The sequence below is a fragment of the Chrysemys picta genome, chromosome 6 (genome assembly GCF_011386835.1).
Source record: "Chrysemys picta bellii isolate R12L10 chromosome 6, ASM1138683v2, whole genome shotgun sequence".
Lineage (NCBI taxonomy): Eukaryota > Metazoa > Chordata > Testudines > Emydidae > Chrysemys > Chrysemys picta.
The window spans coordinates 71,840,726-71,858,421 of NC_088796.1; the positions used below are offsets into that span (position 1 = coordinate 71,840,726).

Genomic DNA, 17,696 nt, shown 5'->3' on the forward strand with positions numbered 1-17,696 from the left:
GAAGCAGTGGTGTCAAATTTAAAGAGGCAGGCTCAGCAAGTGAGCGAGCCACATCATTCCAGTACAAGAAAAAAGGTTTCAGTCAAAATACACCAAATTTTCGCATGCATGATTAGATTTACTTTAGGAGTCACACGGTGGAAGTTTCTCTCCCTTTCAAAGAGGGAGGGGAAGAAAAAGTCCCGTATCCCCTCCCAACCTCTAATTCTTACAGAACATTTACTACAGCTGTTTTCTTCCTGCTGCTGCTCCAACTTGGAGATTTACTGGTTTCAGGCCTGTAAACAGCTGGCTGCTGAACCACCTCACTCCAAATCACCCCCTCCTCATCCCAGATTCCTACGTTTCATCTACAACCCAACTGCCAGTCCTAACCAAACAAGGCTAGACGTACTCCCTCTGAAGCTAATCAATGCTGATGCATCACCTAGATGCGTTGCTGCAGTTACACAATTACATAAATGTCCTCATTAAAATGTCTCCCAATCAGTTCAGTGACCCCACAATTATAGTGGACTAAAAACATAGCAGCAAAGGTAGGCCTATTATAAACTGCTCTCAGCACTTGCTTATTAAGCAGATACTAGTTCTATGTTTCCTTTAATGGAGACACTCAATTGGACAAACTAGACATCTCCCAATCAGGCTACTAAACGATCTATGAGTACATAATGTAATCTACAGATAACTTAGTGTATTTAATTGGCTTGGAGATTGAGCCAGTTACACACTGCTGGCAGTTCTGCACTCTTCCCAGCCTCCACACTGCTACACTTCATAGAAGCCCCAGCAAAATGTGCTATAACAGAGGTTCTTAAATTGCAGTGGTGAGCAACCAGTTCCTACTGGATTCTACTTAAGTTTCACTTGCTAAACTGCAGTGAGAGAAAACATACCCACACTAAATACATCCCTAAAATCACTTTTCTATATAACCAGTTACTATCGGTGTCATGGGGAGGTGGCCATAAGAAAAATCTATGTTAAGATGTGGTTTACACTATTAAAACATTTGAGGACCCCTGTATTATAACAACGAAGAGCACTACAATTCTCAAATTGTGACTCTTTTACATTTTAAACTGAGGTTGAAGAGAAATCTGGAACCAGAAGGGAAAGCCCAGTTTCTTTAGGACTTCCATGCTAACTCAACTGGCAAGATTTTCTGAAACATGATTGTAGACAAAACAATGGTGAATTACCTCCCAGAATTCCCGCTACTCCTGGTAATTATACATGGAATCTGTGCCACACCTCTGAGTAGGATAAAAAAAAAGTCCTGAGGAAAAACCTGAGTAAGCTGTAGATACAATAAGACACGGGGCCTGAGTCTCATTTAGACTAAGATCCCTTTACCCCACTGGAAGTGTAAAGGGGCTTTGAAGTTGGTGCAGTGAGAATCAGGCCCACGGACTTTCATCCTAACCATTCAAATGTAGAAGAGACACCAAAGTAACTTCAGCATACCACGGAAAAACATGGATGCAATTACGTAAAAACCAGTAGTAAGATTACTACCGACTAGCATTTAGTAGGCTTCATATAAACACAATCAAGTCTCAAAATCAGGGATGATCCAGCTGCTCCAGGGTGTGCCTACCTTTCCCAGCACTGTCTGTTGCTGCAAAGGGATAAATGGAACGTTTATGCTCCAGAAAAACACCAAGTTAAGAATTCCTGACTTGAGTCACAATTTGCTTTTTTAATAAAAATTAACCGTAGTTTTAAAATTCAACCAAGCAGACTCTGTGGTTCAACACAGGAAATGATTATAGGATACATCCACAGCTGGTGGAACTGGGGTGTATCATCAGGAAGGAGTGCTGCAACAATTGACCCACAGTGAGGAATGAGAACAGAGATCAAAGAGGGAGGAGATCAGAGGGTTGTTGAGGTAAGAATACTGGAGTAAGAAAATTCTTCGGACCCTCATTTGGTCTAGTCTTGGGATGGAGACAGTCATGGCAAGGAAAGAAGACCACATGCTCTGGGAGAACCTTTTGATTTGTTCCTCTTCACCCCACTTCCCTGAAAACCCAAAATACCAACAAGGGAGGAGAGGCATGCATGCTGAATCCCAGCATTGTTTAAAGAAGTTTCATTTAACTGCTGCCATTTTTAAGAATTGAGAAACATTTTAAGGCACTTACCATGAGATTCAAGTCCAGCTCCCTGTGCCAGCCCATTATCATAGGACTGAAAAAGAAAAAGCTGTTTTAGAAATAGATTGTTCATACATGTATTTTGATTATATGTAACTTTTCATTTTATTAGCAAGATCTGCATCACAAACCACACCAACTACAACATCTATTTCAATTAGTTTTAACTGGCCAATAGCTTTTCAAAGGCATACACTGTGGAGCAAAAGTTATCAGCATCACATTGACCCGTCAGCAAAGCAGCACAGTTTGAACACATGCAGTTTTTAAATAGGTATTTTCTAAAAAATTAAAAACGCAAAGTTTCGGTTTCAAATATTATATACTAAAATGCTAAAGTTAAGGTTCTATAATTATGCAGCCTTACAGTGCCAAGTTAAGTGGCAAGGAAAAGCCAATTCTGTGGATGTTTTAAAATACATTCTGCAGGAGCTGTGTCCCCCTTAAGGAGCCAAAGCATCTGCAAAACTCTAGACAAGACAAGAGACCATCTTATTTGTCTATGTCTGTTCCCAAATCAAGAGTCATTTACAGTACAAGAATGCAATGGTTAGGCCACTAGTTTATGTAAACAGCACAGCCTTCCCATAATACAATACATTCTGCAGTGAAGACAAAGGCCTTATGTGCTAAACTGCAACAACAATCTACACTTAAGGGAAAAGGAAAGCATGGGAAAGCATCGGCATTCTGCTGGACAAACTGATGTTATTCTATAACATATCACCTTTAAAAAAATAGTTTAGTCATTCTGATTTAAACGTTTTAAAGCAAAGCGTAAAGGGCTGATGTTCCATCCCGGGCTCACTCCATTGTCCCAGGAATTCCAATTCACATGATCCTGTATCAACGGATGTCTGTGCAGTGGGAGTTACTTGCCCATTGTGCCACAATACTGAAGCAAGTTAAAGGATGGCAATAGCATATACTGGAATGCGCTTTGGTTTGTGGGATTTTTAACTCAAATTTGTTTTATTTTAGTAGCAGTTAGACTTCAGTATAATCCCCCATCCCCCAAATCATTTAGTTAATTAAGTTAAGGTTGCTAGAGTGTAACCCCTTACCGGAGACCTAAGAAACAACCAGCTAAGGGTACATCTACACTGCAATTAAACATCCGCAACTGTCCCGTGCCAGCTGACTCGGGCTCACAGAGCTCAGGATAAGGGGCTGTTTAACTGTGGTGTAGACATTTGGGCTCAGGCTCGAGCCTGAGCTGTGGGACTCTCCCACCCCCCTTACAGTGTCCCAGAGCCCAGCTCGAGCCTGAATCTGCACATTGACACCCCAATAAAACATCCCCTTAACCTGAGCCTGAGTCAGCTGACACAGGCCAGCAACAGGTTTTTAACTGCAGTGTAGACATACCATGAGTCATTTAACACCCTGCCTACACTCCCACTCATCAGTTCCCCTTCTTATCCTCAACTCCCCCGCACCCATCAAGCCACAGTCCAGACATCTCCATCTTCATTCTGTATGTAACAGAGATGATATGGGGGGGGGGGGGGGGAAGCAACATATAGGTAGGACATGAGAGACTTGAGTTGTGAGAGGGACTTTGGGGAAAAGCAGGGATTGATCTGCAGGCAAGCAGTACCCTGACAAACCAACCATATGTCAAGAAAATGCAGAGTCTGGGACTGTTTAGAGGAAACATGACTGATGTATAAACAAAACAATAAATAATATACAGAAGTTAGATACTACCTTATTAAGCCTTCCCATGCTACAAGAACAAAGACAGTCAATTAAACTGAGTGGCAACACTATTACAATTGATAACATGAAAAATGTTCATAGAAATGCATAAACCACCTGTGGAACTCTTGTTAGACACCAAGTGCTTAAAATAGGATTGAAAAAAAGAATTCAATATTTATACTGAATATCCAACGTTTGTGTGCGCATGTCACACACACAAAAATAAAGGCTATATATAGATCCTCATACTTCAGAGAATAAATTAAATCACTAGCAGAATTAGGAAGCAAACTACCCTATGGCTAGGTTATTCCATAACCGTCAACTATAGACAGGTTATTCCGTAATTGTTGACCAGGGGTTTCTTACATCTTCCTCTGACACAGCTAATAGGGGCCGCCATCAGAGATGGTATATTGGAAATCAGACCAGTGGTCTGTCTTATCATATTCCTATTTCTAGCAAAACAGCAGGTGCCCAGCACTTCTCAAGACTGTCACTGCTTGAAGGTGAATATTCTTTATCGCAGAACACACATTAGCTGTTTTCTGCTTTCATATTAAGAACTGTAATATTCCTCACTGGACAAAAATTCTGACGACTGTCTTTTTTTTTGGAGTGAGGACTAAAAAGGATGAATTCTGAAAGTTCACATCTGACGTAAATAAACTTTAAGCAGGAGCATGGCCTCGGCTAACTTTGGAAAAGTTGATTCTAAGCAACTGCTATGAACATTTGAAGACTGAGCACATGCAGCACAAAGTTCCCGTAAGCTGTTAGTTGTGCATTTTGAGCATGGAGTCCCTATGTGCTACCAAGCTACAAAGCCCCATTAACTGCTAAGCAATGGCAAGCTGATTATAGAGTTAACTCACTTCGCCAGTGCTAATCAGAGTAATTGTAAAAGGAGGTGGTGTGCTTTATGTACTGCAAAGTAATTAGCTCTGGGGAAAAGTTAAGTGTGCAACCCAAATAGTGCACTATGTGCAGCTGCACAATTAGCCTGAAATTTTAACAGACACAGGCACCAGTTGCTTTTTGAGGATTTGATCCTGTTAAATAAATGTCTTCAATTTTCTACTTTTTTATTTTAAAAAGGATAATGAAAAGAATTCTTCATTGCTACAGTATGAAAGTTTAATAATTAAATCCTATCCAAATCAGGAAATGTGTAAATCAATTAAACACAATCTTAACTCCAACTCCCTACCATTTGCATCACAGTCAGTCAATCTGTAGAGATATGATATAATCAAAGTAGTTAATTTGTCCCTCCACTCTAAAGGGTAATTAAAAATGGCATTATACCTCTACCCAGATATAACACAAATTCAGATATAATGTGGTAAAGCAGTGCTCCGGTGGGGGGCGGGAGGGTGAGCTGCACATGCCAGTGGATCAAAGCAAGTTCGATATAATGTGTTTTCACCTATAACGCAGTAAGATTTTTTGGCTCCCGAGGACAGCGTTATATCGAGGTAGAGGTGTATTTATATTTATTGCATCAGTGATTCCAAATCACCCCTGTTCAGTTCACTAAATTTTTTTCCCCTCAGTGTCACAAATTCACCCCTGAATATGAAAGTCAAAATGGACTTTAAGGTTTACACATCAACAATAAAAATTCTGCAGTCCGAACTTGATAGTTCTACTGACGAGGGAAAGCTGAAACATCACTGCAGAAAAAGGTTCTGAACAGGAATAAAAAGAATCCACTTATTGCAGTCAGTAAAGGCAGTAGATACAACAACGAATACACACAGAGAGCTATTATCTATAAAGATGCAATGTTAATGCTGTAACTGTCTAAAGTGTAGTTCTAGTCTGAAAAGTATGTTCAATCTTAAAAAACTTTTCCCTTTTCTGATGTGCTTAATTCTACAATTCAAGTTGCAGTAGCAATTTGAGATTTAAAGCTTGTGACTCAATTCTGACAACAGGAAATTTTAGAATTAGAATTTAGGAGTTCAGTTCCAAATATCTATTACAGCTAATCAATTTCACTGCTACTTAAACAAGTTATTTGTACCTCAGTTGCATGTCACAATTTGCATTACTAAAAAAATAAGTTCATAAACTATGACTTGCACTCAGATATATAAAGAGGCCTCATGTACTTGCAAATGGTGACATAAGATATAGTGAAACAAAACCACATCTTTGTATGACAGCAGTTCACTAATGATGCCATCTATTTTGCCTTGTAATAAGTGGACTATCAAAACAAGATACTATTGTAGAAAAATAGAGCTAGGCATTCACAAGAAAAAAAACAAAGCAAGGATATATTTAGCTTGCATTATAATTAGATAGGAAAGTCTTACACTGAAATAAAATTAACTTCAAAAATAAATTTCATGGCTACATTTGAATATAAAATATTTTTATTTTAGGTTATTTGCAGCACTCAATTTAATAGCAACATTGCAGATGTTCTTTCAGGGATTCTACACTTCATGCAACGGACCCATTATAGGCTGATTTAACTGTGGTTATTATATTTGTTTATTAAACATACAGCAAGACTTGTTTATATGGTGGGAAAATCGATCATCCTGGCAGCCTACACAATACCACACACAGCAGTCTTAGTATAATAGCAGTGGTTAATTTTATTTTAATTTCTGATGCTATAAAGCATTGGTTTCTAGCTCTACTGGTTCTTGAAATACTGGCTACTAAAATGATATCATAATTCAAGTGTGGGGGAAGGAAAAGTGTAATCAGGAAGACGTGCTCTTCAGGTCCAATATTTTGCAAACTGTTAGGGTTAGAAAAGCGCACTTAAAAAGGAGTCTTAGTTATCAAGTAGGATCCCATTGTGCAAGGTGCTGTACAAACAGAACAAAAAGATGGTCCCTGCCCCAAAAGAGCTCACAATCTAAGTATAAGACAAATGACAACAGATGTGTATGCAGACAGATTGAGGAAGTACAAGGAAACAATGAGACAATATTGATCAGTTTGACAGGCAGTGGGCTCAGCACACCAGTGGCCTAACTACGGCCAAGCTTTTTATAGAGGGAAAAGGAGAGTTTACAGGAAGAGAATGCGTTAATTTTGCAGATGTTTACTGGGAGCTCCTCCCAAGTGTGTGGGGCAGCCTGGGAGAAAGCACAAAGTTGTGCATTTGAAAATTTAACAAGTGGGCAATGGAGGCTTGTATCACAGGCTGATCAGAGGCAGGAGTCAATATCTTCACAGAGAATGACAGGAAGTGTGGCTAGAACATGAAGGACCTTCAAATGAAGACAAATAGCTTATGTTTGAGGTGATACAGGAGGTGACAGCAGCGGAGGGATGTAAAGAAGAGTGACATGGTTAAAGCAACAGGCTAGGAAAATCATATTTGCAGCTCCGTTCTGAATGGATAAGTGAGGTAAGATTGCAGAGTTAAGACCAGTGAGAAGGATATTGCAGTTATCGAGATGATGGGAACCTGGATGAGAGTGGTAGCTGTGAGGATGGATAGGAAAAGCTGTATCTTAGAGATATCTTAGAAAGAATCTGCATGCTTCAGACATAGCCCAGATGTGAGGACCTAGAAAGAGGTCCAAGTTGAAGAGGACACCCAGATTATGGGCCTAAGTGACAAGCAGGCTGGTGCTGTTGTCCAGTTACTGACAAAGGAGTAATGAGAGGGCGGGGGGTGGGGAGAAGGGAAGTAGTGGTGGTGAGAAGATTAAGAGCTCTGTTTTAGCCATGTTGAGTTTGAGTTGACAGACATCCACAAGGAGAGATCAGACAGACCAAGATTGCAGTTTGGATGGAAGAAGACAGGTCTGGAGGGAAAGGGAGAGGAAATACAGACAATAGCTGAACTGGTGTTTGCAGATGAAATTATCCAGAGGCAAGGTGCAGAGAGGGAATGGGAACAAGGACAGAGCACTGTGGAAACTCTTCAGAAAGCAGGGGGTGAGGGTAGAGGGATGAAGAGAATCCTCCAAAGGTCATGCTGAAGAAGCAATGACAGCAGTACAAGAAAAGGAGAGGAGAGTCAGAGAAGCTCAGGGAAGACAAGATTACAAGAGGAATACGGTCAACTGTGATAAAGGCAATTGACAAGTCCAGGAGGATGAGGCTGAAGTACCAGTTCTAAGTTCTCAGTCATTTACAAATTACACTGAGCAGCGTACAGCTACTGCAAGGCTTATATCTATGCCATATCGTAGACCATTCTGATAGAAGCAACTCAACCAATCACCATTACTCTACAGCTAATTTGAGTGCAACAGTGTCCCTGGTGGAATGCGATAGAATGCACAGATGGTGGCTTACCTGGCCCAACTGCCAGACCTATGTGACAGCATGGGGTTTCAGCTACTAGTTTTATACTATTTATAAAAAGAAAATAGGAAAGGGAGGACTGCCCATTTTTCATCTGGGTGATGGGATCCCCATCTGGGGGGATTCCCAGTTACAAACTGGGAATGTCCATCTTCAGTGTCTATGTTACAAGTCCTACCATGCCGAGGGACCTACTGATTGCAACATGGCAATAGAGAGTATCCAATCTCAGTGAACAACTGAAGTCTGTCTTACAGTATAGGAGAGATGGAATGATGTTTTAACTATGATCTTAGAGACTTTGGAACAGCCCTGCTTCTTTAGTCCAGGGCTGTTGCAGTCTAGAAACGGTTACATGTTGTTCTGTCCAGTCTATTCAGGAAGATCAAACCACACGTTAACTGCGTCAGGGAGATTACACTGGATCCTCCAAAGTTTGTGGGTTTTTTTACATTTATAATACTACTGTACCACTACTCCTCTTTCAACTCAGTATACCAGGAAACACAAAGGACTATATGAAAGGTTATGGCTTGTATTCAAGTAGTGCTGGTGATTGTGTTAGCCACATGCTGCAGCAGGCAGAAAACCTACGGTCTTAAGATTTGAAGAATATCATTGAAACAAAACAAAAAAACCCCCACAAAACACACACTTAGGAAAACTCACCATACTTCTTCTAATATATTCTATCGCTTTCTTCGTATCCATGCCTGACCAGTTGTTCAGCATGTAGCAAATACAGGAAGCACAGTATACAAATCTCATGTCATTCTCGCTACCTTCAAGCACAGCACAGAAACTAAAAGAAATACAGATTTGTCTCATTATGCATTGCAAAGGCTATCACATTATGAACACACACACACACACACACACACACACACCCACCCCCACCCCAGGCTAGTTTATCATATACTTCTCATCTCAAGAGGAAGTTCCTTAAATATTTCAAACTGTACTCTTCAGAAGGACAATACTATGTCCCCATTTTAAAGGGCAACTAATCCAACCATATATTTTAGTTTGCTTGCCCAGATCAGGCACCGGCCTTGGATTTTGTGCTTTCACAACCTCAAAAACAAGACGGCAACGCTTCGCTTTACAGCTTCCTGACAAGACTTCATTTGGCTCAAATATAAGCAGTTTGAATACTTAGCAGCTTTAAAAACATTTGAAGCAGGTTAAGTGTGCAGAAGTATTTTTAAATGGCTTCTTACGAGATCACCTGTCTGGAGTACTAAAGTCATCCTTTTGTCTTTAAAAGCTCTACATAAACCTTTGCATTGGGCCCTACTACAAGAGGCCTGTGTCCAGTTGAGGTGCAAATCAATGTCTGCATGCACACTGGGCTATTCACGTGCCTAAGTTGGACAAACAAATGCACACTTGCAATTTCTTGACACAAACATCTGAGCATTTAGTCCATTAAATGTTAGTCAGTTGCTCGAGACAGTAGGCTCAATTCTGGAAATATCACACACTGTTGTATACACCCCTTTGAATTTGGAATTTCCAGTTTATTAAAGCAATTTAGCATTGTATTTTAATAATTTTGAGTTCTTGAAAATGGTTTAACTTTGTAGAACCCTATCATGTGATAACCATGTAAGTCTCACCTGACTCATAAGTTAAAAATAAATTAAGCCAACACTTCCATTTTAATTAACACTGCTGTCTCAGTTTAATAATCAAATTGATCATAGTCCCTTCCGAAATAACACCATTACACCCTACTCTTAATTATAGGCTCTCTCAAAGCTGCTGTCTGTTCAATTTTTAACTACCCACATAGAATGTGTGACCTAAAACAAGGTCTTTTCATTAGCTATAAACCCAACCTAAATTGCTAGACATTTTTTAACTTAGTTTTTTCTAAGTAAAGGGATCCATGTTTTACAAATGTCTATCAGATGTGTGGATCTGAGACATTTATAATAGCAGTGCAATTTATTTTAAGTAAAATGTAGGCTAATTAATCTCTTTATACTAACAGCCCATTAGTCTGTCAATCCAATTTCCTTATTTAGAGAGGGATAAGAACTAGAATTTTATCCTTAGACGATTAAAATGGACAATAAGCATTTAGATAATCCTGATATATCCAGGTTATATACACACACACACAAAAGCTGAATTGTGTAAAACAGTTAATTTGAGAGGGTACATGTATAATTTTCACTGCTAAGCAACAATTATTCAAATAGTTTAGTATATATATGGCTTTACAAATAGACTAAATACTTAGAACCTGGATTTTAATACTATGAATGGGAATCATAACAGCACAACCAGTTAGAACCTACCAGTTTCTAACAAATTACATGCACTTCTCTTGCTACTGTATACTTTATAAAGACCATTCAGGTTACGTTTTCATTTCCAATGCTGATTTTTACAGAGAAATTTGGGAGTTGAGATGAATGTTATTTAAGTTTTAATCCCTCTGTATTAGACCAGCTCTGCTTCCTTAAGAAGCTGCTATATTTAATGGTTCCAACTCCAAAGAATGGGGAGTGTCCGTTAGGCAATATCCTATTTGCCTCTTGCTATATTTTAATAGTATGGATGGGCTCCCTTGGCTAGAATTCAACTGTCAAATTGGGGCAATTCTCTCCTCCAAAACTGACCACCAGATAGGAAATATTCTCCTTTAGTTACCAAGTGATTTAGAGGTCAATTGCTAACTTCCCTTGCACTGCAGTCAAAACAGATTCCACTTATGGTCAGATTTGCTGGGGTACTAATGCAAATAACCTGGACAAACCGAGGATTCAGAAATGGAAGGGATGTTTTTACAGTCAAGATCCCAGGGCAGTTCATTCATGAAGGAACATACTCTCTTCAAAGATTGACAGCAGGACCTCTAGGGAAGTGCTACACACAAATTTCTACAAGGTCTAACAATGGATTCACAGACAGAAAAGACGGTTACTCACCGTTGTAACTGTTGTTCTTCGAGATGTGTTGCTCATATCCATTCCATTAGGTGTGTGCGCGCCGCGTGCACGATCGTCGGAAGATTTTTACCCTAGCAACACCGGCGGGTCGGCTGTGGAGCCCCCTAGAGTGGCGCCTTCATGGCGCTGAATATATACCCCAGCCGACCCGGCGCCCCCTCAGTTCCTTCTTGCCGGCTACTCCGACAGTGGGGATGGAGGGCGGGTTTGGAATGGATATGAGCAACACATCTCGAAGAACAACAGTTACAACGGTGAGTAACCGTCTTTTCTTCTTCGAGTGCTTGCTCATATCCATTCCATTAGGTGACTCCCAAGCCCAACTTAGGTGGTGGGGTCGGAGTGAGACATTGCTGTGTGCAAAACTGCTGATCCGAAGGCAGCATCGTCCCTGGACTGCTGCACTAGTGCATAGTGAGCCGTAAACGTGTGGACTGACGACCAAACCGCAGCTCTACAAATGTCCTGGATCGGAACTTGCGCCAGGAAAGCCGTCGAGGAAGCTTGGGCCCTCGTGGAGTGAGCGGTGAGGTGTGGTACTGAGACACCTGCCAGGTCGTAGCAAGTCCGGATGCAAGACGTAATCCAGGAGGATAGGCGTTGTGAGGAGACCGGTGATCCTTTCATTCGGTCGGCCACTGCAACGAAGAGTTGCGTCGTCTTTCTAAAGTGCTTTGTGCGGTCAATATAGAAGGCCAGGGCCCTTCGCACGTCCAGGGAATGCAAACGTTGATCCTGGCGAGTAGCATGTGGTTTAGGGTGAAAAACCGGGAGAAATATATCCTGGTTGATATGAAATGGAGAAACCACTTTAGGGAGAAAGGCAGGATGTGGACGAAGCTGCACTTTATCCTTGTGGAAAACTGTGTAAGGGGGCTCGGATGTAAGCGCCCTGAGTTCAGAAACGCGCCTTGCTGAGGTGATGGCTACGAGGAAGGCTGCCTTCCAGGACAGGTACAGAAGTGAACAGGTGGCCAGTGGCTCGAATGGAGGACCTGTGAGCTTGGAGAGAACCAGGTTGAGGTCCCACGTCGGAACGGGCTGACGTTGTTGTGGGTACATCCGGTCTAAGCCCTTGAGGAATCTAACGACCATCGGGTTAGAGAATACCGAGGACGCGAGTTCCCCTGGATGGAAGGCCGATATAGCGGCCAGGTGAACTCTAATTGAAGATATCGCCAACCCTTGCTGTTTTAGGGAGAGGAGATATTCCAAAATAAGAGGAATAGGTGCGTGCAATGGGGACGTGGCTCGTTGTTCGCACCAACAGGAGAACCGCTTCCACTTGGCCAAGTATGTGGTCCGTGTTGAAGGCTTCCTACTGCTCCGCAGAATCTGTTGGACAGAGTGTGAACACTGTTGCTCTGCCTGGGTGAACCATGGAGCATCCACGCCGTGAGGTGGAGTGATTGCAGGTCGGGGTGACGCAGCCGGCCGTGGTTCTGCGTGATGAGATCCGGATACAACGGAAGCGGGATCGGTGTCTGAACCGAGAGTTCCAGCAGCGTGGTGTACCAATGTTGTCTCGGCCACGCTGGAGCGACCAGAATTACCTGTGCCTGGTCTCTGCGCAATTTGAGCAGTACCTTGTGGACCAGAGGAAACGGAGGGAAGGCATAAAACAGGTGGTCTTTCCAGGGAAGGAGAAACGCATCCGAGAGGGAGCCTGGGGCTCGACCTTGCAGGGAGCAGAACACGTGGCACTTCCTGTTGTCTCGAGATGCAAACAGGTCTATCTGGGGAAACCCCCACTTCTGGAAGACGGAATGTATGATGTCCGGACGGATAGACCACTCGTGCGTTTGAAAGGACCTGCTGAGTCGGTCCGCTAAAGTGTTCTGGACTCCAGGGAGGAACGATGCCGTGAGATGGATTGAGTGGGCGATGCAGAAGTCCCACAGGCGAATGGCCTCTTGGCATAGAATTGACGAACGTGCTCCTCCTTGCTTGTTGATGTAAAACATGGCCGTGGTGTTGTAGGTGAGAACTAACACACAGCGGCCCCGTAGGAGATTGAGAAATGCCTGGCACGCCAGGCGCACCGCCATCAGTTCCCGAACATTGATGTGTAGGGCTAGCTGAGGTGCAGTCCACAGGCTCTGGGTATGGTGCTCGTTGAGATGGGCGCCCCAACCCAGAGATGAAGCGTCTGTGACCAGGTGCAGAGAGGGTTGTGGGGCGTGAAACGGCATCCCTTCGCAAACCACATTGTGATCTAGCCACCATGTGAGGGAGGTCAGGACCGAGTTCGGGATTGTGACCACCATATTCAGGCTGTCCCGATGTGGGTGGTATATTGATGACACCCAGGTCTGGAGTGGGCGAAGCCGAAGTCTGGCATGCCTGGTTACGTACGTGCAGGAAGCCATGTGACCCAGCAGGGTAAGGCACGACCTCACCGTGGTAGTTGGGAAGGCCTTGAGTCCTTGGATGAGGCTCGTGATGGTGCAAAAGCGATTGTCTGGCAGGATGGCTTGTGCGCGTCTGGAGTCTAGAACCGCACCGATGAATTCTATTCTCTGGGTAGGTTCTAGAGTGGATTTGTCCTTGTTGAGTAGGATACCCAACTTGTTGAATGTGCGCACTATTATGTGGACGTGATCGCGAACTTGTTCCTTGGTGCGACCGCGTACCAGCCAGTCGTCTAGGTACGGGAACACCTGTATCCCTTGCCGACGAAGGTACGCTGCCACGACAGCCATACATTTCGTGAAGACCCGTGGGGCCGAAGATAGGCCGAAGGGAAGGACTGCAAATTGGTAGTGCACCCTGTTTACCACGAATCGGAGGAAGCGTCTGTGAGGCGGGTAAATAGCAATGTGAAAGTATGCGTCTTTCATGTCGAGGGCGGCAAACCAGTCTCCAGGATCGAGGGAAGGGATAATGGCCCCCAGAGAGACCATGCGGAACTTCAACTTTACTACGAATTTGTTGAGTCCGCGCAAGTCCAAGATGGGTCGCAGACCTCCTTTGGACTTGGGGATGAGGAAGTAACGGGAATAGAATCCCCTGCCCCTTAAATCCACTGGAACCTCCTCTATGGCCCCCATGGCGAGGAGCGTAGAGACTTCCTGTATAAGAAGTTGCTCGTGAGAAGGGTCCCTGAAGAGGGACGGGGAAGGGGGGGAGGAGGGGGGAAATGAAGAAAACTGGATAGCGTATCCCCTCTCCACCGTGCGGAGGACCCAACGGTCCGAAGTTATAAGGGACCAAGCACGGTGGAAGTGGGAGAGGCGATCCCGAAAGGAGGGGGCTGGATCCTGGGGGATGACTGGGGCGCCGTCCTCGACCGCACCTTCAAAAGTTCTGCCTGGGGCCTGAAGGTGGTCTAGGTGGCCCCTGGTTCTGGCCAGGTTGAGGGCCGGTCCACCTTCTTCTACCACCTCGCCCTCGCCTCCGGGCCGAGTCCTGTCTCTGACGAGGCGGGGGGGGGGTAGAAGCGCTGAGGCTGCGGCCTAAACGGCCTGCGCTGGGGGCCCACAACATGCATCCCCAGGGAGCGCATGATTGTTCTCGAGTCCTTGAGGCTCTGCAGGCGAGAGTCCGTCTTATCTGAGAACAATCCATGACCCTCAAAAGGCAGATCTTGTAGGGTTTGCTGCAGCTCCGGAGGCAAACCCGAAACCTGAAGCCAGGAGATCCTGCGCATAGCGACACCCGAAGCCAGGGTCCTCGCCGCTGAGTCTGCAATGTCCAAGGAGGCTTGCAAGGAGGTCCGAGCCACCTTCTTGCCCTCCTCTACCATGGCTCCAAACTCCTCCCTGGACTCTTGGGGAATCAACTCCTTAAACTTCCCCATAGAGTTCCAGGAGTTGAAATTGTAGCGGCTCAGTAGCGCCTGTTGGTTCGCCGCTCTAAGTTGTAGCCCTCCGGCTGAGTAAACCTTGCGGCCAAACAGATCGAGCCGCTTAGCCTCTTTTGATTTAGGCGCTGCAGCCTGCTGGCCGTGGCGCTCTCGTGCATTCACTGATTCCACCACCAGTGAACACGGTTGGGGGTGGGTATACAAGTACCCACAGTCCTTAGACGGGACAAAGTATTTTCTTTCCACCCCTCTCGCTGTGGGTGGAATGGAGGCAGGAGTTTGCCATATCGTATCCGCATTTGTTTGGATCGTGCGGATCAGAGGTAACGCCACCCTCGATGGGGCATCTGCTCCAAGGATATTCACGATCGGGTCGTGAACCTCCACTATCTCCTCCACCTGTAGGTCCATATTACGGGCCATCCTACGCAGGAGATCCTGGTGAGCCCGAAGATCTATCGGAGGGGGACCCGTACAGGAAGTGCCCGCCACTGCCTCATCCGGAGAGGAGGAAGAGGATGCCTCCGGTGGCACTGGATCCAAGGGGGGGTCCTGATCCCCCTGCTCTTGGGCCGGGGCATCACCTGCACTTGGGTCCCTGGTGTCGGGTGGCGTGGACACCGAAGCCTCCATGCCTCCTGGCGGAGGCCGAGAGATGGTGGATTCTGGGGCCCTTCTGACCGAGTGACCCGAGCGAGAGGTCGATGGTATTGGAGCCCCTTGCTCTTGGTGGTACGCCCACGGGGTCCAAAACGACCAGTGAGATGGTCCATGAGAGTGGTCCTCTGCCATCTCTTGCCAGTGGCCGAAATTTTGTTCCTCGGCGTGCCCTTGAGGGGGGTATGCCGATCTCGACAGGTCCTCCGAGGAACGAGACACCGATCTAGACGGCCATGGCGGTGCCGAGAGAGATGAAACCATCCCGGTGGGCTGCGGTGCCGCACGGTGCCGGTCCGGAGATGATCTATCTCTGCGCGGTGCCGGCGATCGGTGCCGGGACCGCGACCGGTGCCGATGACCTCGTCGGTGCCGGGAGTCGGATCTGGACCTCGACGAGGACCTGGAGTATGCCCGGTGCCGGGAGCGACCCCTCGACGTCGAGCGTCGACCGTAGCGGTGCCGAGAACTACGTCTCGACGTTGATCGGTGCCGACGATCATATCGGTGCCGAGACGAAGAGCGGTGCCGCGAAGAAGATCTTGGCCGCGAGTACGACCGGTGCCGAGACGATATTCGGTGCCGGGACTGCGAGCGGCGTGGGGACCTGCTTCGGGACCTGGATCGGTGCCGAGGTTCCAGCCCTTGTGATGGCGGGCGCATCAAGGCAGGTTTCCCCCTCGACTGGACCGGGCGAGTCAACGGTGCAGTCGGTGCCGGTGGTTGAGGCGGTGCCGGCTCCGTGAGAGCTATTAAGTCTCTCGCCGCCGCGAAGGTCTCTGGAGTCGACGGGAGGCACTGTATCACCGCCGGCCTGGGGGGAGACGCTATTTGCACCGGACTCAACGGCCTCGGCGCCGGAGTCGACGGTGCCGGAGGCACCTGTTTTCGTTGCTCCACCGGTGGACGCGGCTCTACCCCCGACACTGGGGGAGCTGGCGTCTTCGGCACTGATGTCCCCGTCTTATGGGCTTTTTTATGCCCTGGGGATAAGGACCGGCGCCGAGGCACTTGCTGTGTCTGCGGTGCCGACGAGGTCCGGTGCCGGGGAGGCTTGTCTGACGCCACTCGCGTGGTCGTCGCAGCCGGTGCCGCCGGGGCACTGCGCACCGAGGTGCTAGGTGCCGGGGCCTTGCTCGTAGAAGGAGCGTCCGGGCTAAGAGCCGCCTCCATCAGAAGTTGCCTGAGCCGAAAGTCCCGCTCCTTCTTGGTTCTCGGACGGAAGGCCTTACAGATTTTACACTTGTCTGTCTGGTGTGACTCTCCCAGGCACTTCAGACAGGATTCGTGCGGGTCGCTCGTGGGCATAGGTTTAGCGCAGGAGGCGCACAGCTTGAAGCCGGGAGCGTTGGGCATGAGCCCGGCCCCGCGGCCGGGGGAGAAAGGGGGGAGACGACCCCCTTAATCCCCTGGACTATTTAGAACAACTTTAAAACTACTTAACTAACTTACAACAAACTCTAAGACTATAACTATAACTACAACTATGATACAACAAGATAAGCTAGGGAAAGTGGAGAACAGCTAAGCAGCGCTCCACAGTTCCAACGACCGTCAGGGGCGGTAAGAAGGAACTGAGGGGGCGCCGGGTCGGCTGGGGTATATATTCAGCGCCATGAAGGCGCCACTCTAGGGGGCTCCACAGCCGACCCGCCGGTGTTGCTAGGGTAAAAATCTTCCGACGATCGTGCACGCGGCGCGCACACACCTAATGGAATGGATATGAGCAAGCACTCGAAGAAGAAGGTAATAAAATCACAGATCAGAGCTCTACACGTAACCAGCTCTGGTGTTTTTTCTATACAGTCTTCTACCCAACATTTCCTGTGCACCCCTGTGCCTTTCTATTCTGGCTTAATTTAAAAAAAAAAAAAAAAAAAAACAAAAAAACCCCCACAAACACCTCTTTAGATACACATTTAGTTTAACATATTAAGTTCAGATTATTAAGTCAGTCTTATAGCAGAATGTGGGCTACTTTAAAGACAGAGCAAGCCCTATTACCTCTTACATTTCTTCAATTAACATCATAGTTAACTAAGACTGTACTGAATTTCAAATACATTTTAAAGTGCATAGATAGCAAGAGTTATTTCACCATGTGAGCTTTCAGTAGGCTAT

At 45.9% G+C, this 17,696-nt stretch overlaps 1 protein-coding gene across 2 annotated transcripts in view; it reads right to left on the reverse strand.

The window, feature by feature from the left end:
• The window catches only part of PGGT1B (protein geranylgeranyltransferase type I subunit beta), a 62,922-nt gene that overhangs the window by 6,366 nt on the left and 38,860 nt on the right, over positions 1-17,696 (reverse strand). For both annotated transcript variants that reach the window (XM_005300127.5, XM_065550338.1), the window contains 2 exons: positions 8,823-8,955; positions 2,151-2,196 (listed from right to left, as the gene is read on the reverse strand). In XM_005300127.5, the coding sequence (XP_005300184.1) occupies positions 2,151-2,196; positions 8,823-8,955 (179 nt within the window). The remainder of the gene's footprint in view (positions 1-2,150; positions 2,197-8,822; positions 8,956-17,696) is intronic.